The sequence below is a fragment of the Pituophis catenifer genome, unplaced genomic scaffold (genome assembly GCF_029215685.1).
Source record: "Pituophis catenifer annectens isolate HBS135680 unplaced genomic scaffold, rPitCat1.0.hap2 SCAF_18, whole genome shotgun sequence".
NCBI lineage: Eukaryota > Metazoa > Chordata > Lepidosauria > Squamata > Colubridae > Pituophis > Pituophis catenifer.
This window is the reverse complement of record NW_027256898.1, coordinates 2,447,813-2,471,191: the sequence shown is the minus strand read 5'-3', so window position 1 is coordinate 2,471,191 and position 23,379 is coordinate 2,447,813. Positions and strand designations below refer to the sequence as shown.

The window sequence follows — 23,379 nt, the reverse complement described above, 5'->3', positions numbered from 1 at the left end:
TCCTTCCTTCCTTTCTTTCTTTCACAACATTTTCTCCAAATTTCCTACTGCAGTTGTGGAAAACAGCGGTGGAAGGGTCTCCTTGCAGAGCGAAAGCGCCAGAAGGAAACCGTCCCTCCTCAAAAATGCCTTTTTAAACAATGCAAAAATACGAAGCATATTTGTTCCATCTTTTCCTGCATTTATCAAGATGGAACAGGATGAGCTTACGAAAACCCTGCTGTTCAAACTTGGAAAAACTAGCCATCTCAGTATGGGTGATGCCCCTTTGGGATGGGACAGATGGGACGGTCCTACCCCAGCACTCTGATGAAAAGAAGGATTAGGGGAGACATGATAGCAGTGTTCCGATATCTCAGGGGTTGCCCCAAAGGAGAGGGAGTCAAGCTATTCTCCAAAGCACCTGAAGGCAGGACAAGAAGCAATGGGTGGAAGCTAATCAAGGAGAGAAGCAACTTAGAACTAAGGAGAAATTTCCTGACAGTTAGAACAATTAATCCGTGGAACAACTTGCCACCAGAAGTTGTGAATGCTCCAACACTGGAAGTTTTTAAGAAGATGTTGGACGACCATTTGTCTGAAGTGGTGTAGGGTTTCCTGCCTAAGCAGGGGGTTGGACTAGAAGACCTCCAAGGTCCCTTCCAACTCTATTCTATTCTACCATTGGCATTTTACCCAAAATGACCTGCCAATATATGGTGGCTTGAAGACCACACCATATGTATCAAAGATTCGCTGATTGTCATGAAGGAGGGGAGAATAGAATAGAATAGAATAGAATAGAATAGAATAGAATAGAATAGAATAGAATAGAATAGAATAGAATAGAATAGAATAGAATAATTGGAATTGGAAATGAATAGAACAGAACAGAACAGAATAGAATAATTGGAAATAAATAGAATAGAATAGAATAGAATAGAATAGAATAGAATAGAATAGAATAGAATAGAATAGAATAGAATAGAATAGAATAATTGGAAATGGAAATGAACAGAACAGAACAGAACAGAACAGAATAGAATAGAATAGAATAGAATAGAATAGAATAACAGAGTTGCAAGGGACCTTGGAGATCTTCTAGTCCAACCCCCTGCTTAAAATCTCTTTGCATTGGTTGAAAGACAGGAACGCTGGATGCGATTGGAAAAAGGAAACATCCACATTACCAAGACCACCGGATAAATGTCATGTGAATGCCCCAATTTGTCTACATCACATTTCCTTTTTTATTTATTTAGATGAGCAACGTCACCAAGGAGCACTGCTTGGAAATTATAAATCAGTTCGAACCTTGTCCGGAAAACAGGCAGCAAGGAGCCCTGGGGATTGATGGTAAGTTCCCTCCGGCTTTTTAACCAACAAATCCGATCACCTCGAGCCGGTGGGATGTTTTGACCCACAACACAACCAGGGGGTGGGGCTGCTGGGGGTTCGCAGGGGTTCGGGAGAACCTCTAGCTAAGATTCTGTGCAGTTCGGAGAACCCCCAAATTCCACTCCTGGCTGGCCCCACCTACCCCGCCTCTCCTAGGAATCCCCCCGCGACCCGTTTTGGATGCAGGTAAGTACAGGGCGTGCATGGAGGCTCGGGGACGGCGAAAAATGGGCGTACTGGAAGTTCGTTTCCAGCCTCCAGAGGGCCTCCGAAGCCTGGGGAGGCCATTCTTGTCCTTCCGGAGGCTCGAGAAAAGCCTCTGGAGCCCGGGGAGGCCAAAAACAACCTCCCCTCCCGCTGTGGTGCAAGAGGCCGACTAGGCCACGCCCACCCAACAACCAGGCAGAGAACCCCTTGCTAATTTTTTTTGAAGCCCACTCCCGAACACAAGAGAGAGAGGGAGAGGGAAGAAGGGGAGAGAAAGAGAGAAAGATGGAGGGAGAGAGGGGAAGAGAGAGAGAGGGAGGGAGGGAGAGAAAGAGAGACAGAAAGGGAGGAAGGGAAGAAGAGAGGGAGAGAAAGACAGGGAGGGAGAGAGAGAGAAAGAGACAGGGAGGGAGAGAGAGAGAAAGAGAGGGAGGGAGAGAGAAAGAGAGACAGAGAGGGAGGAAGGGAAGAAGAGAGAGAGAGAAAGAAAGACAGACAGGGTGGGAAGGAGAGAGAGAGAAAGAGAGACAGGGAGGGAGAGACAGAGAGGGAGGAAAGGAAGAAGAGAGAGAGACAAAGAGAGAGAAAGGCAGGGAGAGAGAGAGAAAGAGAGAGAGACAGAGGGAAGAAGGGAAGACAAGAGGGAGAGAAGGAGAGAAAGACGGAGGGAGAGAGGGAAAGAGAGAGTCAAGGAGGGAAGGAAAGAGAAAGACAGAGAGGGTGAAGGAGGGAAAGAGAGACATGGAGGGAGAAACAGAAGGAGGGAGAGAAAGAGAGAGAGAAAGAAAGAAAGAAAGAAAGAAAGAAAGAAAGAAAGAAAGAAAGAAAGAAAGAAAGAAAGAAAGAAAGAGCTAGCTAGCTGTCGGACAAAATTGCCAGCAGCCATCTCGACCGTGTATTATTATTATTATTATTATTATTATTATTATTATTATCATCATCATCATCATCATCATCATTATCATCATCAGTAGCATTATGGTTGGACCCAGAGCCAGCCAGATGTTTAGCCCGAGTTTGGCAGTTTCATCCACCTGTCGAGGACTAGACAGATGCTGGGGTTTTAATAACCCCGAAGGTAATCCTCCTCACTCGGATGTCAGCTTGTCCCGAGTCAAGCTGAAATTTGCACTTTCTAATGACTGTTTTAGCGCCCTCTCCCTCAGCAGTCCTCGGAGAAATGACAGGGTCTCCTTGTCAGGTGCCCCATTAGCGTTAATTGTTTTGCCGCCCTCGGCCCCTGCCAGAAACAGAGGGTGGGAATCAATTGTCCAGGACACCTCAATTCCACGCACACACACCCCCTCTTCTCCAGGGCATCTGCTAAAAGTGCTAATGTTTTCCTTTGCACCTGTTAGCAATCCATCTGCAGTCACTGCAACCAGCTTTTTAATTTACTTTACGAGGAGCAAACACGGTGTATGTATGTGCGCGAAGCCACCTGCGTCCTCTCCACATCCGAGCTTCAGTTTAGTCTTGCGGCGATGACAACTCTTTTTTTATTTCATTTTTTTTATTTATTTATTTATTGACTTTATATTGCCTCCTGTTCGCTCATGGCGACTCAAGACAGTTTACAGAACGTAAAACCTCATTTAAAACAATAAAACTACTAAAAAAAAAATAATCCAATCAATTAATGTCCTATAATAAAATCACCCCCAACTCTGGCGACAGCCGTTTCCCAGTACGCTGCTCCTCCAATCCTCGTACTGGAAAACACGTTCTTCTCCTCGTACTGGAAAACACGGAGTGCAGAATTTCTCTCTCCTCTGACTGACCGTGCCCACTCTGTGACACCTACGCCAGTCTTTCTCACTCAGTGACAGAGAAAACTTGTCAATTCTGTTTCTCTCTCGCTGGAGCTCTCTGGCTGAACTTATTTAGGACTAATATTTGTTATTTTATTTTATTTTATTATTTTCTTCTGATTGTGTTGGAATTCTGAGTTCTAATTTTTTTTACTGCTTAAGGAGCTGCTCCGGGGGATTATTCTAGGAATTTCCTGACAGTGAGGACAATTAATCCGTGGAACAACTTGCCACCAGAGCATGTTGTAAATGCTCCAACACTGGAAGTTTTTAAGAAGAGATTGGACAACGATTTATCTGAATTGGCATAGGGTTTCCTGCCTAAGCAGGGGGTTGGACTAGAAGACCTCCAAGGTCCCTTCCTACTCTGTTATTCTATTTCTATTTCTTACATTTATATAATTTATTTTGGAACGACTGACTTTTCTATTCTATTCTATTCTATTCTATTCTATTCTCTTTTCTCTTCTCTTCTCTTCTCTTTTCTCTTCTCTTCTCTATTCTATTCTATTCTATTCTATTCTATTCTATTCTATTATTTTCTCTTCTCTTCTCTCTTCTCTTCTCTTCTCTTCCCTTCCATTCTCCATTCTCCATTCTCCATTCCCCATTCTCTTCTCTTCTCTTCTCTTTTCTCTTTTCTCTTCTCTTCTCTTCTCTTCTCTTCTCTATTCTATTCTATTCTATTCTATTCTATTCTATTCTCTTCTCTTCTCTTCTCTTCTCTTCTCTCTTCTCTATTCTATTCTATTCTATTCTATTCTATTCTATTCTATTCTATTCTATTCTCTTCTTTTCTCTCCTCTTCTCTTTTCTCTTCTCTTCTTTTCTCTTCTCTTCTCTTCTCTTCTCTATTCTATTCTATTCTATTCTATTCTATTCTATTCTATTCTATTATTTTCTCTTCTCTTCTCTTCTCTTCTCTTCTCTTCCCTTCCCTTCCCTTCCCTTCCATTCTCCATTTTCTTCTCTTCTCTTCTCTATTCTCTTCTCTTCTCTTCTCTTCTCTTCTCTTCTCTTCTCTTCTCTTCTCTCCTCTCCTCTCCTCTCCTCTCCTCTCCTCTCCTCTCCTCTCCTCTCCTCTCCTCTCCATTCTATTCTATTCTATTCTATTCTATTCTATTCTATTCTATTCTACCTGAGTAGTGCAAATGGGTGTGATTTGGCCCAAGAGGACTGCCGGTTTGAAAGAGGGCTCAAAGAGGCCATCTGTGTCCAAATTGAACAGCCCTCCTTCAACAGAGGGTGAGGGATGTGGGAACTTCATCCCTGGAGGCTTTTCAAGAAGAGACCGAACTGCCCTCTGTCAGAAATGGTGTAGGGCCTTCTGCTCGGGCAGGGGGTTGGACTAGATGACCTCCAAGGTCCCTTCCAACTCTGTTATTCTGTTGTTGTTGTTGTTATTATTATTATCATCTTCTATCTCCCGTCTATGGCACGGTCTCTTCAGCAGTTCCAAGAAAGCTGCACACATATTAAATATGTAACATGCTTCCCAACCCCAGTTGCTAGGTAGTCTATAGCAACAAAAATTGACGGAGCCGTCGCCACCACCCAAGAGTGCAGACAAAATCCAACTGGAGGAGAAAACACACACACACACACACACACACACACACACACACACACACACACACACCCCAAGCTGTAGTTGGGAAGGATTAGTGTCAGAGCCAACTGGAGACGGTGGGAAATCAGTTCACCCAGTTGGAGAGGATGCAAAAAAAGAAAAAAGGACCGGATGAAGAAGCGTGTTTAAAGTTTCAGCCTGAGCTTTGGGGGTCTGTCTGGGAGGGAAAGCATTGGAAAGGACTCACTCCAATTTTGTGGCCCGCTCCCACCCACCCTCCCAAAGCGGGCTCGTTTGAAAGGCTGTTGAACGAGCTCGAGGAAAGTTTTTTAAGAGTTTCAACCCCAAAACACTCCCATTCTCTCGGCAGAAATCTTTGTCTATATCTCAGCCTTTGTCTCCTGCCTAATTGTTTCTCCATGGACCTGCCTGGTTCAAATGCCATGGAGGATGGGGAGGGTGGGAGGGAGTTTAGGCGAATTTACTGAAGAGGTGGGCTTCACATTCTGTCACCACCGGTTCACCCAGCACCGGAAACGTGAGCACGCGTGTGCCATCCGCACATGTGTGCAAAGTCAAACAACAGAGGAATTCGCTCGCTCGCACACACCGTCCACCCATGCATGCAGTGTCAAAACCACAGTAATATAGGATGGGATTGGCGCCTGCGGCGTGAGGTGGGCGGCCACCTGCAGATCGCTCGAACCGGCTGAATACCCACCTCTGATTTACTGGCCTGGATTATACAGTACAGGTAGTCCTCAGGTTACGACCAGAATGGAGCCCAGGATTTATGTCGCTAATTTGAGGCATTTGCGAAGTGAGTTTTGCTCCATTTTACGACCTTGCCTGCCAGACCTGATCAAGGAGAGATTCAACCTGGAAATAAGGAGAAATTTCCTGGCGGTGAGAACCATCAACCGATGGGACAGAAGTTGCCTTCGGAAGTTGTGGGAGCTTCATCACTGGAGGCTTTCGAGAAGAGACTCTGTCAGAAATGGTGTAGGGCCTCCTGCTTGGGCGGGAGGGTTGGACTAGATGACCTCCAAGGTCCCTTCCAACTCTGTTAATGTTATTTGTTATGTGAATCATTGCAATGGTTCAGTTGGCCACACGGTTGTTCAGTGAATCTTGTTTCCCACGAAGGTCACAAAAGGGGATTCCAGGATTCTGCAACTTTTTCATGCTTACGATCGTTGCAGCTTTGAATGCGGCTTTGAACCGATGCACCGTTACGATGGTCGCCGTGTCCCCGTGGTCGTGTGATCCCCTTTTGCAACCTTCTGACGAGCAAAATCCACGGGGAAGCCGGATCCGCTTCACAGGCGGGTGACTAACTTATTCAGTCATTCACTTAACAACTGTGACGAGAAAGGTCGCAAAACGAGGCAAGAGTTGCTTCACAACCACAGAAATCTTGGGCTCCGTTGTGGTCGTAAGTCGAGGACTACTTCTGTCTCACCCAGCAATGACAGTGATGGGTTTTCTGCGTTACTATGGATTTCTCTCAATGCCGATGTACTCGGGCGACGCTAATTAAACTCGCATGTAATTACTTGAGCATATTTAAGCCATTGTCTTGGTAATCATCCCTCTTTCTCGGAGAAGTTAAGCATTCGGGGCGGGGGTGTCTCATAATTCTTCCTCCCCCTCCTCTGTCAGTCATTCCGACAGGGAGATTAAGCGATGACTAAGTCCAGCTTCAGAACTAGAGGATTCAGTCGCTCTGTCTTTTTCCCTTCCTTCCCTTTCAATCTCCGACTCGAGTTCTTTGGTTCTCCCACCTTCGTCTTCAAGAGATGCCTGGAATCCCACAAATGTCCGCTGTGATTTTTTTTTTAAAATACCCTGTTTCCCCAAAAATAAGACCCAACCGGAAAATAAGCCTTAGCATGATTTTTCAGGATGCTCGTAATATAAGCCCTACCCCAAAAATAAGCCCCAGTTAAGCACGTCAGCCAGACGGAAGCATTTAGTACCATATTTCCCTGAAAATAAGACCTAACCAGAAAATAAGCCCTAATGCATCCTTTGGAGCAAAAAAAATAATATAAAACCTGGTCTTATTTTCGGGAAAACATGGGTAGATTTTATTGATTTTCTATTGATTTACATTTCTTAGTGCTCGATAAACATTGTGTTGTCCGGGTATTTCAATTACTTAACAGTAAAAATTCCCTTCTTACTCTCCACCCCTTTTTTCCAACCATTGGTAAAATAAGTTCCACGTTTGGTAATATTCTGTGTCTTCTTTGTGTTTGATTGTCGGTGCGCGTCTATCCATTTCTGCACAATCTAATATCTTCTTAATGAGCTCTTCATCTTGCGGGGTTCCCTCTTTTTTCCAATATTGTGCGAAAATAATCCTCGCTGCTGTAAAGACATGTAACATTAAATACCCACTTTTCTTGTCAATTTTTTTTCTGATATCATCCCTAATAAAAACAATTCAGGTTTAAAATCTACATGTTTCCCTATTATCTTTTCTATCCATCTGTGTATTTTTGCCCAAAGTTGTTGTTTTTTTTTTTCCTTTAACACAAGTCCACCACATATGATAGAAGGTGCCCGTTTTTTAATTACATGTCTGCTGGGATTGACAAGGCCACGTTCTCTGGGAATTCTTAGCCATACCGACATGGGGGTAAAGAGGGTCCCCCCACCAAGTTCATCCTGGAATAAAGACATTCCTTCTGGTTTTTCTTTCTCCTTACAGGGTTCACCACGTATATGCGCAGCCCCGCCGGGGACATTTTCAACCCCAAACATTACCACGTCAACCAAGACATGACTCGCCCTCTGAGCCACTATTTCATCGCCTCGTCCCATAACACCTACCTCATGGGAGACCAGCTGATGTCCCAGTCCAGAGTGGACATGTACGCTTGGGTTCTGCAATCCGGATGCCGATGTGTGGAAGGTGAGATTCAAGAGGGACCTGCCTTCCAATTCCTTCCCCTGTTCGGCTCCTTTGTGTTAAACAAACAGCCTTTATTTTCCGTCCCATTCTTTTCAAACCGTCCTCGGTCCATGCCAACCATATTCTCCCAATTATTCCTCCGCAGGGGTGAAATTTACTTACCTTCCCTACCATTTCGGAAGTGCACGCGCCGTGCGTGTCATGTGCAATTTTGGATCCTCTGCACATGTGCAGAAGGTAAAAAACAGGTTACTTCCTGGTTAAAACCAGGAAGTAATGGCGGGTGGGCGGAGCTTGCGCTACCGCCGCTACCGGTACTCCGAACCACCCGCCACCGCTGCTACCAGTTTACCCGAACCGGTGCGGCATTTCACCCCTGGTCCTTCGGCCTCTGGAAGCCTTTTTCCCATTGGCAGTTTTGAAAGCTGGCATCTTAAACCCCCGAAGATGTTCTTTCCTGCGTGATTTGGGGTTCCAGACAGCAAAATACATACCAAAACACACGACACCGGTCTATCATCCCCAGCGTCTAATTTTCCCTTTTCCAGTTGACTGCTGGGACGGTCCAGACGGCGAACCTATTGTCCACCACGGCTACACCCTGACCTCCAAGATCCTCTTCAAAGATGTGATCGAGACCATCAACAAATACGCCTTCATCAAAAGCGAGTAGGTGCTTTGCCATCTTGAGGACTAGATGCTCAAATGACGTTCATTCCTTTACTTTGCTATTTGCATCTTCATTTCAAAGGGCGGCAAAGGGGGACAGAGTTGGAAATAAAGGTGCTTTTTCAAGAGGCAACTGGACTTTTCTCCGAAGACGTTTCGCTTCTCATCCAAGAAGCTTCTTCCGCTCCGTCTTGCTTTTCTCCGAAGACGTGAAACTTCAGTTCTGAAGAAGCTTCTCGCATGAGAAGCGAAACGTCTTCAGAGAAAAACCAGAGAGCCCAGTTGAAAATCTGGATACACATGGAATTTCTCTTGGTGCATACGCTCTCAGTGTACATAAAAAGAAAAGATACGTTCGTCAAGAATCATAAGGTACAACACTTAATGATAGTCATAGGGAAGAAATAAGCAATTGCATCATATTAGGAAACAGTCAATATAAATCGTAAGGATACCAGCAACAAGGTTACAGTCATGCAGTCATAAGTGGGAGGAGATGGGTGATAGGAACGATGAGAAGATTAATAGCAATGCAGACTTTGTGTCTTAATTTTTCTTGTCCATGTCCATGTCTTTTCTCACCCCACTCAGATATCCCGTCATTTTGTCCATCGAAAACCACTGTAGTGTTGCCCAGCAGAAAAAAATGGCCCAGTACCTGGTTGAAATTTTGGGGGACAAGCTGGATTTGTCAACAGTCAACAACAAGGATCCCAACGAGCTGCCTTCCCCGGAGAGCCTCAAGGGGAAAATCTTGGTTAAGGTAATCGAAGATAAAATTAGGCACAGGTCAGATTTCGCTGGCATCTCTGGCTCTCTAATCCCATTTAAGGTCCACTTAAATAGCACAAGTTGTTTTTTGTCGAAAAATGCCAACGGACACGTACCACGTCACCCTGGGCCACACATCACAGAGCACACATGCTGTTTAAAAAAAAAAAAATTAGGAGGGACTATTCTGAACTGCGTGTGAACCACTGAGAGGCATTCATAGGTGAAATGCAACTTGCCTTGTCACCAGGGAACCCAAAGTGAAGGCAAAAACAGAATTCTCTTCCACAGTTATGCTTCTGTCAGGTCTAATTCAATTTAATTTAATTTTTTTTAAATTATTAATTAGATGCAGTCACCCTTTGGAAGTGAAACTTCGCCACTGGTTCAGTTAGATGTGCCCCCAAGGCTTTATTGGAAGATTCAGTGGCCTTTTGTGCCATCCACGCTGCCACGTTTTGGGGACTCCCGATAGTCTCGATTTACCAACTGGCAACCGTCAATCAGACATTTAAATTCCGCTGCTTGTGTCACTGAATCAGACATGCTCCAGGAGGTTAAAGTAACTAAACGGGGTTGTAATTAAATTTTAATTCCTTTGCCCCTCGGTTCCTTTCCAAACCTACGATTAAACAAAATAAATACATTTTTATTTTAGTTAGGGACGCGGTGGCTCAGTGGCTAAGACGCTAAACTTGTCGATCGAAAGGTCGGCAGTTCGGCGGTTCGAATCCCTAGTACCGTGTAACGGAGTGAGCTCCCGTGACTTATCCCAGCTTCTGCCAACCTAGCAGTTTGAAAGCACGTAAAAAAAAATGCAAGTAGAAAAATAGGGACCACCTTTGGTGGGAAGGTAACAGCGTTCCGTACTCCTTTGGCGTTGAGTCATGCCGGCCACATGACCACGGAGACATCTTCGGACAGTGCTGGCTCTTCGGCTTTGAAACGGAGATGAGCACCGCCCCCTAGAGCCGGGAACGACTAGCACGTATGTGCCAGGGGAATCTTTACTTTTACCTTTATTATTTTAGTTAAGCCCTCTCTTTCTTTCCCCCACTTTCCCACTCTCGGTTCTGTGCTTTAAACGCTGCAAAGAGTTTTTTAGAAAAATCGGTAGCAGCTGCCCAGTTCTCAGTGATTGGATTTTTGGAGTGGTGCACATCAAGGCTAGCTTTGTCGAGAGACTCTCGAAAGCAATCCACTTCCACTCAGCTTTGACCCACGCTTCGAATTCAGCTTTCCTATCGGAGAGTCCAGCTTTTTTTTTTTTTTTTTTTTGCGCCGACCAATCAATCTTAAATCCCCTTCTGGGATTTTTGTGGCGAGAATTATCGATCGATAAATCTCTCTCTCTCTCGTTGCCCCGCTGGAAGCTCTCCGATTCTTTGTGGCGAGATGGAGGGAGGTTTAGCTAGAAAGAAAACAGCTTGGTCAAGATTCGAAGCCAGGTTGGTGCAGACCTCAAGAGCAGATGAAGGGGAAAAAAACTCTTTTAGTGACTTTCTCAGACACCCCTCTGTCGTTTCCTTGGCAATCCCATGAAAGCAGTTTTCCGATGCCACTTTGGAATTAGTTTCTTTCTTTTCTTTTTTTAAATTATTTTTATTGAACACATTTCATCATTTTATATCACATTTACAGTCTTTACAGCGCTCCAGCATCAATAATAGTCATATATACATATAAATAACAATTACATTCCTTTTTCTTCCTTTAACTATATATATATATATATATATATATATATATATATATATATATATATATATATTGCCTTTGAGTTTTAGTGTACCTCTTAAACTATCTTTATATTTAATCTTTATTTAATATTTAATCTTTACTTAAAAAAGCCAACACAGTTCTGGGCTGCATCAACAGAGGGATAGAATCAAGATCACGTCAAGTGTTAATACCACTTTATAAGGTCTTGGTAAGGCCACACTTGGAATCCTGCATCCAGTTTTTGTCGCCACGATGTAAAAAAGATGTGGAGACTGTAGAAAGAGTGCAGAGAAGAGCCACAAAGAGGATTAAGGGACTGGAGGCTAAAACATATGAAGAACTGGGTATGTCTAGTCTAAAGAAAAGAAGAACTAGGGGAGACATGATAGCAGTCTTCCAATATCTCAGGGGCCGCCCCAAAGAAGAGGGAGTCAAGCTGTTCTCCAAAGCACCTGAGGGTAGGACAAGAAGCAACGGGTGGAAAATAATCAAGGAGAGAAGCAACTTAAGAACTAAGGAGAAATTTCCTGACAATGAGAACAATTAACCAGTGGAACAACTTGCCACCAGAAGTTGTGAATGCTCCAACGCTGGAAGTTTTTAAGAAGAGATTGGATAAGCATTTGTCTGAAGTGGTGCAGGGTTTCCTGCCTGAGCAGGGAGTCGGACTAGGAGACCTCCAAGCTCCCTTCCATATTCTTCCTTTGATTTTGGCACAGCGACGGGAACGCCTTGGGTATTTATTCCTCTCCTAATGACCTGTTTTTTGCATCCTAGGGGAAAAAGCTTCCAGCCAACATCAGTGAAGACGCCGAAGAGGGCGAAGTGTCCGATGAGGACAGTGCCGATGAGATGGACGATGACTGCAAGCTAATGAACGGGGACGTAAGTATTGAAAGGCAGACTGGCTTAGCACGTAGAGTTGAGTCTTGTTGGCCAAACCCAACTGCATCAGTGTTGATCTGGTGAAGGAGAAGGATGGAGAAACGCTTTGGGTCAATCTTTTGTTAGAAGCATAAGAATGTTCCAGTTTCTATCGAGATATTTGTTTAAAACATCTGTTCTCTGAATTTTCTGGCACTGAAAAAAAGGACTTTTAACAATAAAGGTTAAAAAAAACTTTTTTAAAAAAAAAATTCAGACGCTTGGCAACTGATTCATATTTATGACGGTCTCAGTGTGATCTGCTTTTTGCGGCCTTCTTACTAGCAAAGTCAATGGGGTAGCCAAATAATGAAGTTTTGACAAAAAGTTTTATTCTATTATGTTCTGTTCTGACCTGTCCCTTCCCTTCCCATCCTATTCTATTCTATTCTATTCTATTCTATTCTATTCTATTCTATTCTATTCATTCTTATTCTATTTTATTCTACATTCTATTCTATTCTATTCTATTCTATTCTATTCCATTCTATTCTATTCTATTCTCATTTCTATTCTATTCTATTCTATTCTATTTATTCCTTATTCTATTTTATTCTATTCATTCTTATACTATTCTATTCTATTCTATTCTATTCTATTCTATTCTATTCTATTCTATTCTATTCTATTCTATTCTATTCTATTCTATTCTATTCTATTCTCCATTCCATTCCATTCACAACTTTGTTACTATCTTAACAGTTACAGCAATTCACCTGCCAGTGGCAAGAAAGGTCGTAAAACGGAGCAAAACTCACTCAACCAACGTCTCACTTAGCAACAGAAATTTTGGGCTCAATTGTGGTCGTACGCCGAGGGCTTACCTGTGTACATTTTAAAGGCACAACTCAAACCTATCTCCTTTCCCCTCCTTCTTTCCTTCCGACTGGCCTTTGTGCCGGTGCCATTAGAAGGCTGTGATGTGTTGGTCCATTGGCGTCTTGGCCACAAGAGAACTCATTCAGGTGCTTTGCCTACCCCTGAGAAACTTCCTCAAAGAGCAGAGCAAGACAAGGTGGAATTAAACATCCCAGTCTAAATGAAGACAAGTCTAAATATTGAGTACAGCTGTCGAACACGGCTGTTAATAAAAAATGCAGGGATTTTGCAGCAAGGAGTGTGCCCTTATTAGCGCCTTTACATGGTGTTGATGTGCTGGGAAATTTGATTTATTCCCCCAGGGGTTTCCCTTGTGCTTGTACTTCAAATTATATAATCCTGAGAAAAAGAAATTACCCCCTTGATCTTGATGGGCCATTATGTTTTCGTTAAGGAAAAACATTTTAGGGCTACATTTTTCCTTGACCCACATAGATGGAAGAAATCGTTAATTCAGCAAGCAGCCCTTTGTTATTCCGATGTTCCACTTTTTTCTTTCTCTCTCTCTCTCTGTTTTGTTTTGTTTTGTTTTGTTTTGTTTTGTTTTGTTTTGTTTTGTTTTGTTTTGTTTTGTTTTGTTTTGTTTTGTTTTGTTTCCCGGCCCTTTGTGTCCTTTTGAAATGGAAAAGCAGAGTGAAAGTCAACTGTTGCAGGCAGAATTTATCCCTCTAAAATCAATGTTTAATCATGAATTAATATTTCAATGCAACAGAAGGAGTTTTAAATTTATTACTAAACCATGGCTGTGCTGGTAACGGTTGGCGGGAAACGAGGGGCGGGACGTTAGGCCTCGAAATATTAAATCGGAAGCATTAGGGACCATAATCTCCTCCTTTTCTACTTTAAAAAAAAATTGACAATAACCATTTGAACTGTTTTGTTCCGATTCTCTTTGGCTAAGAGGAAATCCAATGACATTCGTGGGCGAAGAGATAGACCAGGATCCGATTTTTGACAGCTTCTTGGGAGTTTTGAACCCGGGTTCAATCTTGGAGCCACAAAGCCTTCCAGAACCCTTGTATTATAAGGGAGGAGAGACAGTTAACTGAATTAATTTTCACGGGGAAGATAACGAGAGTAACAGCTTCTCTAGGTTTCCGTCTTATTATATTTCGTCTTATTTTCTGAACAGCGCCTGACTTGTTTCAGTACCTTGGACAGCTCCCGCCTCCCTTCCAAAGCTGGAACAGCCCCCAAAATCTCATCTCAATGGCTCCCCCTCTGCCCCCCCACCCCAAAATCGGTGCTTATCTATTGGGTACACACTGCTTGTTTCTAGGTGTCAGCTCAGGCGTAGCAAAACGTAAAAAAAATCTAATTGAATCCTTGGCAGTTTCCCCGCTGCGGGTATTTTGTGGGTACCTCCAGCTGAGTTTGAACAGCAACTTTTAGCATCGACGGTGGGAGAGAAATTTCCTTCTCCCCTTCAGTCTAATATCCTAAAGCTTAAAAAGTACCTCTTAATTCCCATGTTTTGTAGTCTTGTCTTTCTTCTTTCCTTCCTTCCTTCCTGCCTTCTCACTTTCTTCTTCTCCTCCTCCTCCTCCTCCTCCTCCTCCTCCTCCTCCTCCTCCTCCTCTTCTTCTACTATTTCTTCCTCTTCCTCCTCCTCCTCTTCTTCTTCTTCCTCTTCCTTTTCCTCCTCTTCTTCTTCCTCTTCTACTATTTCTTCCTCCTCTTCCTCTTCTTCTTCTTCCTCTTCCTTTTCCTCCTCTTCTTCTTCCTCTTCTACTATTTCTTCCTCCTCCTCCTCTTCTTCCTCTTCCTTTTCCTCCTCTTCTTCTTCTTCCTCTTCTACTATTTCTTCCTCCTCTTCCTCCTCCTCCTTCTTCTTCTTCCATATCCATCATCAGACATTGGCGATCATTTTGCCGATCCTATTTTTATCAACAGCCGCACTAAAAAATGCTGTCCAAACAAGTCCCTTTTTTGGGGGGGATTTTGAAGCCATGATGTCCTTCTTCTTCAGCCTGGACTTCGTTTCCTTTCAATCTTTCCCTGGAAGGTTAAGCGAAATATGCTGTATTTTCCCGGGTGTCGCATCACAGGTACGAAATATTCTAACGCTCGCTTTTTTAGCGGTTTTGATGATTTCCCTTGCCTTTCCCAGGCGGCTTATCACCTCCCCATTTCTGATTTTTGTCAACCCAACGTATACGTAACAGCCGCCTGTAAATCCACTTTTCAAATGCTTCTAGTCTCTTTAAAGTGGCTTTCTGTCAGAGACCCAACTCTCCACTCCGTAAAATCATGGCTCCGCTTTTTTCCTCCAACTCCATCTTCGTTAGATTGTAATTCGTTTTGTCTCTCTCTCTCTCTTTTTTTTTTTTCTTTAAACCCCTCCGCAAGCAGCATCTGGATGGCCAGCTGCGAACGGCCGGTCACATTCGCCAAGGGTACATCCAAAAGCCAACAAAAAGTACACATGTTGTTGTTGTTTTTTTGAGAGCATTATTTGCCATGTGCTTTGGCCAATTAAGGAACCAGAAGTTTGGCTCTTTGGAAAGTACCAAGGATGCAAAACTGAGCAAGAAATATGACGCAGATCGTAAGCTGTATTGTATAATGCATCATTTTAGCGTGTCCCTATTTTCAAAAGTATCTGTCACAAAAGCAGCAGGAAAGGACAGGGTTGAATATCAGTGTCAGCAAAATTGAGGGATTCGAAAACTTTCCCCGGTTTTCTTTATTGTTTGAATCAGAGACTAGGAATGATTTGTCCCAGTTCCGAGTGCTGCATTTAAAAAAAAAACAGAATTTAGACAAACTGGAGTAGCCTTAAGGAAGAGCAGCCGAGGCGAGAGGAGAAATTGGAAATCTTAAAACTCTTCATATTTCTGCACGCTCGGTTTTCATTGAGTTCTATGATCCTCCTTTATCGGACACCCCCCCTCCCTCCCGAAAAACTTTTGCACAAACAAGAATAATTCTGAATTACTCCCATAATTGCGGAGGGAAAATTAATTTTGCTACCCCCTTACCCTTTTAAATCTTCTGGCCTTTGACTGCACTGTTCTTGAGACAAAGCCGTCAGCCTTCATTTCTTCTGACATTTTCCTTGTGCCTAATCTAAAAACAATTGAAGAGAAAAAAACATCTGGGAACGGGCTAATCAAATATTCATAGGCTTGTCACTCAAGGACCACGGTGATTGTGATTGATTTTTTTAGCTGCTCGGTTAAACCAAAGTCATGTTTGAAGTGCATCTAGGTCATAATAATACCTGTATAATATAAACATGAGACCGTATAATAGTCTGTCGAGAGAAGATGTGATTAAATTCACTTTTGGCTTCACGCGCTTCATGCTTTCCTTCTTTAGTTCACTTAAGTCTGCTTACAGGAAGGCTGACATTGTTATGTAAAGAAAATAATCTCACGCTTAACACCCAAAAAAACTAAAGAACTTATAATTGACTTCAGGAGGAAGAGAGATGTACATCTACCATTGTACATAAATGGCGAGGAGGTGGAGAGAGTTGGTAGTTTTAAATTTCTGGGCATTTATATCTCGGAGGACGTCTCATGGACTATGAATGCTGACATGCTTGCGAAGAAGACACAAAAGAGGCTGTACTTCCTGAGAATGCTCAGGAAGATAAATCTATCTCAGCATCTCCTTCTGTCCTACTATCGCAGCACCATTGAGAGCGTCCTGACATACGACATTCTTGCATGATATGGGAGCAGCTCTGTAGCTCTACAGAAAATCATTAAAACTGCCCAGAATATCATCGGGCTCCAGCTACCAGCCCTGGACGACATCTTCGAATCTCGCTGTTTGAGAAAGTTGCACAACATTCTCCGAGACTCTTCCCATCCTGCTCACAATCTTTTTGGACTGTTGCCTTCTGGCAGAAGATACAGAACGATTAAAACTCGGACCACACGTTTTCTGAATAGTTTTTAATCCCAGAGCTATAATTGCACTCAACAATGAACTAAAGGGCCACCATCAGTGAGCTGTTGGACAGCATGACTTGGTCTGTTGTGTGGATGTTTGGGTGGTTTAGGGGTGGGGAATTGTGGTGGGTGGGAGTGTGTTGGGGATTATTATGTGTGTTGGGTTTTCGGCTTCGTGCTTCTAGGAGCAATGTGTCTAGGAGCAATTTCGTTGTATGGGTATACTGTGTATACACGTACAATGACAATAAAGTTATTATTATTAAGTTCTCAACTTACAACCACAACAGACCCCAAAATTTCTGTTGCTAAGCAAAACCGTTGTTATGTGAGTAACCCTGAAGTTTCTGCTGTTAAGTGAGATGTCTGTGAAGTGAGTTTCGCCCCCTTTTACAACCTTTCTCGCTACTGTTGTTAAGTGAATCACTGCACTTGTGAAGTCAGAAACCTGTGTTGTTAAGTGAATCTGACTTCCTTCTTGACTTTTGGTCACAAAGGGGGAATCTCATGACCCCAGAACACTGCAACCGTCATAAGTTCATGTCAGCTGCCAAGCATCTGAATTGTTATCATGGGATCGTGGGGATGCTGCCAATGGTCGTAAGTGGGAAAACCAGTCCCAAGTCCCTTTTTCCAGTGACATTGTAACGACGGGCAGTCGCTAAATGAATTGTTGTAAGTCAAGGACTAGTGTTGAATACCAGCTGGGAAAGAAGCCAAGGGGGGAAACTGCATTTTTGCTAGTTTATAACATTTTTTTGGCTTCCAGGCTTCTTCTAATCGGAAACGGGTGGAAAACCTCGCCAAGAAAAAACTAGACTCTCTGATCAAGGAATCTAAAATCCGGGACTGCGAAGACCAAAATAATTTTGCCGTCACCGCCTTGTCGTCCTCGGGGAAATTGGGGAACAAGCCAGATCTTAAGAAGGTAATTTTGTAGTGGGGGTGGGTGGGCATGGGGGCAGAGGGAGCCAATCCCGAAAAAGCTTACCGATAAAACACGAATAAATCATACCATCATAGTTTTGCAAAAATAATAATAATAATAATATGATAAAATTAGGTAAAACATACATAGAATACAAGTAGACCTCAACCTACGACCTCCACAAAACATCCGTTGTTAAGTGAGACATTTGTTAAGCAGGTTTTGCCCCCCAGAGGTGGTATTCACTTACTTTCCCTACCGGTTTGCAAATATGAGCCCATCCCGGCCTTTTGTGCATGCGCTTTGTTGGCACGCACGCCTTCCATGCAGGGCGGATGGGTGGGCCCATCTGCGATTTCCGCTACCGGTTCGGGCGAACCGATCTGGACCGTCCCGAACCGGCTGAATGCCACCTCTGTTGGCACCATTTAATGACTTTCCTTCCTTCCTTGTTAAGTGAATCACTGCCGTTGATTTCCGCTACCGGTTCGGGCGAACCAATCTGAACCGTCCTGAACCGGCTGAATGCCACCTCTGTTGGCACCATTTAATGACTTTCCTTCCTTCCTTGTTAAGTTTGTTTTATGTTTTGTTTGTTTTATTTGATTTGTATACCACTCTACTCCCGAAGGACTCAGGGCGGTGAACAGCCAAGCAATAAAATATATAAATACAAAAATTTAAAAAACCAGTTAAAATCAAATTAAATCATTATTGGCCCAGACAAATTAAAACACCCCAATAATTTAAGAACAGATTTAAAATTTATATATTAAAAGAGGGAGGAGATTAGGCCAAGCCTGCTTGATGGAATAAAAGAGTCTTCACAGCGTGGCGGAAGGTGCGCAGATCTGGGATCCTCTGTATCTCTGGGGGGAGCTCATTCCAGACGGTAGGTGCCCCCACAGAGAAGGCTCTCCCCCTAGGGGTCGCCAGCCGACATTGTTTGGCTGACGGCACCCGGAGGAGTCCCTCTCTATGAGAGCGTACTGGCCGGTGGGAGGCTATTGGTGGTAGTAGGCGGTCCCATAGATAAGTGAATCACTGCAGTTGATTTCCGCTACTGGTTCGGGCGAACCAATCGGAACCATCCTGAACCGGCTAAATGCCACCTCTGTTGGCACCATTTAATGACTTTCCTTCCTTCCTTGTTAAGTGAATCACTGCAGTTGATTTCTGCTACCGGTTCGGGCGAACCGATCTGAACCGTCCCGAACCGGCTGAATGCCACCTCTGTCGGCACCATTTAATGACTTTCCTTCCTTCCTTGTTAAGTGAATCACTGCAGTTGATAACCAAGTTTCCCCCCCCCCCCCAAGGACCCTGGGATGGGCGGTTTCCTTTCTTCCAATGAATCCTTGCCAAATTTGCCTTTTGATAGCTATATTTCTTCTCTCTCTCTCACACACACACACACTCCCCTTTTCATCATTCCTCATAAACCTCTTCGGAGCAGCGAAGCTCGGTATGTAATGACGCTTAATCCTGACTGATCACCAGCGTGGCCTCTTTTTCCTCTGCAAGGAAAGTTGAGCGACGAACAGCTAATGAGGGGATTTTTTGAGGGGTGGGTTTTTCCCCTGTAATCATGATAAATATTTACCGCCCGCTTAGATTTCCCATTCGTCTTGTGCGTCCGTGTGCCATCCAACATGCGGGGACAACGAGGCGTGGAGAACCAAACTCGTTCCTCCTCTCCTAAGTCATTAATATCACTGTCCAGGAGACAGATGGCAGCCTCTGGCTGGCTAAGCAAGGACTGCTGAACGGGGGCCGTAGGTTCAGGAACAAGGCCTAGCAACATTACGGAGACAGAATAACAGAGTTGGAAGGGACCTTGGAGGTCTTCTAGTCCAACCCCCTGCTTAGGCAGGAAACTCTACACCAGTGGTTATCCAACTTCTTCTTAAAAACTTCCAGTGATGGAGCATTCACAACTTCTGGAGGCAAGTTGTTCCACTGATTAATTGTTCTCCCTGTCAAGAATGTTATCCTTAGTTCTAAGTTGCTTTTCTCCTTGATTAGTTTCTACTCGTTGCTTCTTGTTCTACCTTCAGGTGCTTTGGAGAACAGCTTGACTCCCTCTTCTTTGGGGCAGCCCCTGAGATATTGGAAGACTGCTATCATGTCTCCCCTTCTTTTCATTAGACTAGACATACCCAGTTCCTGCAACTGTTCTTCATATGTTTTAGCCTCCAGTCCCCTAATCCTCTTTGTGGCTCTTCTCTGCACTCTTTCCAGAGTCTCCACATCTTTTTTTACATCGTGGTGACCAAAACTGGATGCAGGATTCCAAGTGTGGCCTTACCAAGGCGTTACAAAGTGGTCTTAACACTTCACGCGATCTTGAGCTAATCCAGAACAAACCGTTAGGATCGTGGCGAACTGTTAGGATCTTGCTTCTCCCTCCTTTCCTTCCAGCTTTTTGCCCCGCCGAGGACAATTCTCCTCCTTTCCCCCCCCCCCACCTTCTTCGTTCTACCTTTCCTGAAATGAGGTTTTAATTTGGTCTCCTCCTTTCTTTCCCCTGGTCCCCCGCCACTCATCCTCTGATCATCGTGCCTGTTGCGGCAGGAAGGTTGATCTATATAGAAATCAAATTTGCAAGCATTTTTGAAATCGAAGCGAGAGCGGGGGTGGCCTTTTCCGCAGCCATCTTGGCTGGGGTTTCATTAGCCTTTTTTTTTTCTTTTTTTGCTTAAATGGTTTATTAACGATTTCTGCCTGTCATAGCTGAGCGCACACCGTTAATGAGGAAAGCAGGTGAGTGAAATTTTGAGGAAGCACAATGCTCTTGTCAGGGGCCACCAGCGAGGGTGGGGGGGGAAACGCGAGATACGCACAGGTGGGATTGCATGCCGTTTTTGCAATCTCATTTTTCAGAACTCTTGAGTTTTCATGAAGAAGCTCCCCTCCTCCCTTTCTCTAACTCCTTCGTATATTAATTTCGAAATAATTGCGGGATTTCTTACACCCTCAGAAAGACGAAGGGTTGACAATTATGATCACCAGTCCTGCTTTTTCCTTTCTCTCTCTCTCTCTCTCTCTCTCTCTCTCTCTCTCTCTCTCTCTCTCTCTCTCTCTCTCTCTCTCTCTCTCTTTCTCTCTCTCTCTCTCTCTGTCTCTCTCTGTCTCTTTTAAGAGCCCTTCATCAGGGACTGGAGCCGCTAGAAAAGCGGTCCTACGTAAAACATTTTGCGGAGGATTTGCTGACATATTGGAAGAAGGTTGGAGAGGGTGACAGAGCTAAAAAAAATGGATAAGAAACCAATTTTTTGGGGGGGGCCTCCTGCCTGCCTTAAATGTGCTGCACCGTGAGCAGAAAATGCATTGATCCCTTTAAAAGGGAGGGGGAAAGGGAGAGAGAGAGAAAGCCACAAAAATCCAGCTGCTAAAATGTGTGTATGTGTGTGAGAGAGAGGGAGAGGGAGAGAGAGAGAGAGAGACCCACAAAAATCCAGCTGCCAAAAATGTATATGAGAGAGAGAGAGAGAGAGAGAGAGAGAGAGAGAGAGAGAGAGAGAGAGAGAGAGAGAGAGAGAAACCCACACAAATCCAGCTGCCAAAAATTATGGGGGAAAGTGACTGGACCAAACTTGTGACTGCTTTAAAAATTAGTCCTTAGTTGGGAAAAGCAAAGGGATTAAGGGGACCAGAGGAAAAATTAGCTTTCTTGAGTTGCATTTTAGAGTGGAAATACAAGTAGCTCTCGACTTAACAACAATTCACTTAGTGACCGATCCCTGATCACCCTGTGCATCGCTGTCTGTTTTTTGGTCCCCGCAGAACAAGCACGAGGAAAACCTGGAATCCGGTGAAGATGCCATCCTCAGCAAACGTCACAACCGATCCTTGATGGGAAGCTTGACCAAACGCAAGGTTACTCATTTGTTTCTCGGAGGGAGGGTCTGGAATAACTTTTAGGGTAAAATTCTTTATTGGCCAAGTGTGATCGGACACACCAGGAATTTGTCTCCGGCGCATAAGATCGCAGTGTACATCTAAACATCAAGTCATAGGTCATAATCGTAGTTACAATCATTAATCATCAATTAGAAACAATTGATAAATTGGTCAGAAAAGAAATACGAATAAGGATACCGAAATAAAATAGATAAGAGAATAGATGGGAGAAAACAAGTTTTGTTTTTTTCTAACCCAGAAAAAATCCAGCAAACTCAAAAGGACCCCAAGTTTGGAAGATGGAGAAGACGACTTTGAATGCCAAGGAAACCTAACTAGAACCTCCGTCCATTATAGCAAGTAAGTTTCAACGGTTTCAGAAAAAAGAATCTTTACCCCCCCCCAAAAAAATACTGACTTGCGTCTTTATACAAGTCGCCCTTGACTTAATGACCGCAGTTGAGCCCCAAATCTCTGTTGCTGAGGGAGACATTTGTTAAGCGAGTCTTGCCCCATTGTACAACCTTACTTGTTGAACGGTTGTTAAGCGAGTCCCTGCAAGTTGTTAAGGGAATCTGGTTTCCCTCCTTGACTTCGGTCACAAAAGGGGGATCACGTGACCCCGGGACACTGCAAACCGTCATAAGTACATGCCAGTTGCCAAGCATCTGAATTTTTATCACATGACCATCGGTCGTAAGTGTGAAGGACGGTCCCCTTTTTTCCCAGTGGCGTCGTAACTTCGAAGGGTCACTAAGCGAACTTTTGTAAGTCGAGGATTGCCTGTATCTAACGGATTCAGCTTCGCTGCTGTTTAGAACTTAGAATAACTTTATTAGCACTTCAAATGCATGCTAATAAAGAGGGAAAATAGCCATCGGCTGCAAAAATTCAAATTCAAATCGGAGTTCATTTTTTAGGTGCCGAGTTGCTTCCGGGTTTCAGTCGGGATTTTTTTTTCCCACGCTGGTTGTTCCTATTTCTAAATTTCTGTGAAATCTTGAACTTAAACCGCGTAAGTTTAATACAAAACCAGTGACATGGATTCTTGGTTTGTTAAGCAGGAAGAGCCAGGTGGATATTTCACCTTGACATTTGCTCCTCCCTGCAAAATTCCAAACTCTTTGTCGGCTTCAGGTGCTGGAGGGGCCGACGGCCGACAGGCCAAAACAGTTACCTCCTTGTTGTTTTTTCTCCTACCAGAACAAATCGGCAAAAGAAAACGATGAAACTCTCCCGCGCTCTCTCGGATCTGGTGAAATACACTAGATCCGTCGGAATCCACGACGTGGAATCGGAAAGTAAGTTTGCCTACCATCTTAAAAAAGAATTAACGTTCTGGCAGTCTTTCTTTCGAAGCTGGGTTGTGTGTTTCCCACCCAGGCTTTTACTCAAAGCTGTTTGGGTTGGCCAGTCAGGCAGAAGATCATTGCTCCATGGCCCAATTCCTACAAAGATTTCCCAGGTAACTTGGAAGCCATTTTAACCGTGGATTATGAGACAGGAGTGTGCTGCAGTTGCCAAAAAAGCTAACGCAATCCTCGTGTTCCGATTTAGGCTTCCCAAGAGCATGAACCGGACTCCTTGTCCCGACAAAAAACCCTTTTTATTAAGTGACTGTGAATTCCTCTCGTTCACCTCCAGCAAAGTCTTTCAAGGGAGGATTTACAGTCACAGATCTTCTCTGTCTTGGAGAGCTGCCAGGCCGATATCTTCAAAACTTGGCAAGGAGTCTCTGAGAGTCACGAACCAATTAGGCGAACTAATTGTCTCCTGCAAACTCCACTCCCCTTTCG

General features: G+C 43.9%; 1 protein-coding gene across 1 annotated transcript in view; it reads left to right on the top strand.

The window, feature by feature from the left end:
* The window catches only part of PLCH2 (phospholipase C eta 2), a 178,879-nt gene that overhangs the window by 124,302 nt on the left and 31,198 nt on the right, over nucleotides 1-23,379 (top strand). Inside the window, exons 6-14 of the mRNA XM_070955968.1 lie at nucleotides 1,242-1,335; nucleotides 7,682-7,885; nucleotides 8,434-8,554; nucleotides 9,146-9,317; nucleotides 11,825-11,932; nucleotides 17,522-17,680; nucleotides 21,467-21,559; nucleotides 21,843-21,943; nucleotides 22,787-22,884. Of these exons, the coding sequence (XP_070812069.1) occupies nucleotides 1,242-1,335; nucleotides 7,682-7,885; nucleotides 8,434-8,554; nucleotides 9,146-9,317; nucleotides 11,825-11,932; nucleotides 17,522-17,680; nucleotides 21,467-21,559; nucleotides 21,843-21,943; nucleotides 22,787-22,884 (1,150 nt within the window). The remainder of the gene's footprint in view (nucleotides 1-1,241; nucleotides 1,336-7,681; nucleotides 7,886-8,433; nucleotides 8,555-9,145; nucleotides 9,318-11,824; nucleotides 11,933-17,521; nucleotides 17,681-21,466; nucleotides 21,560-21,842; nucleotides 21,944-22,786; nucleotides 22,885-23,379) is intronic.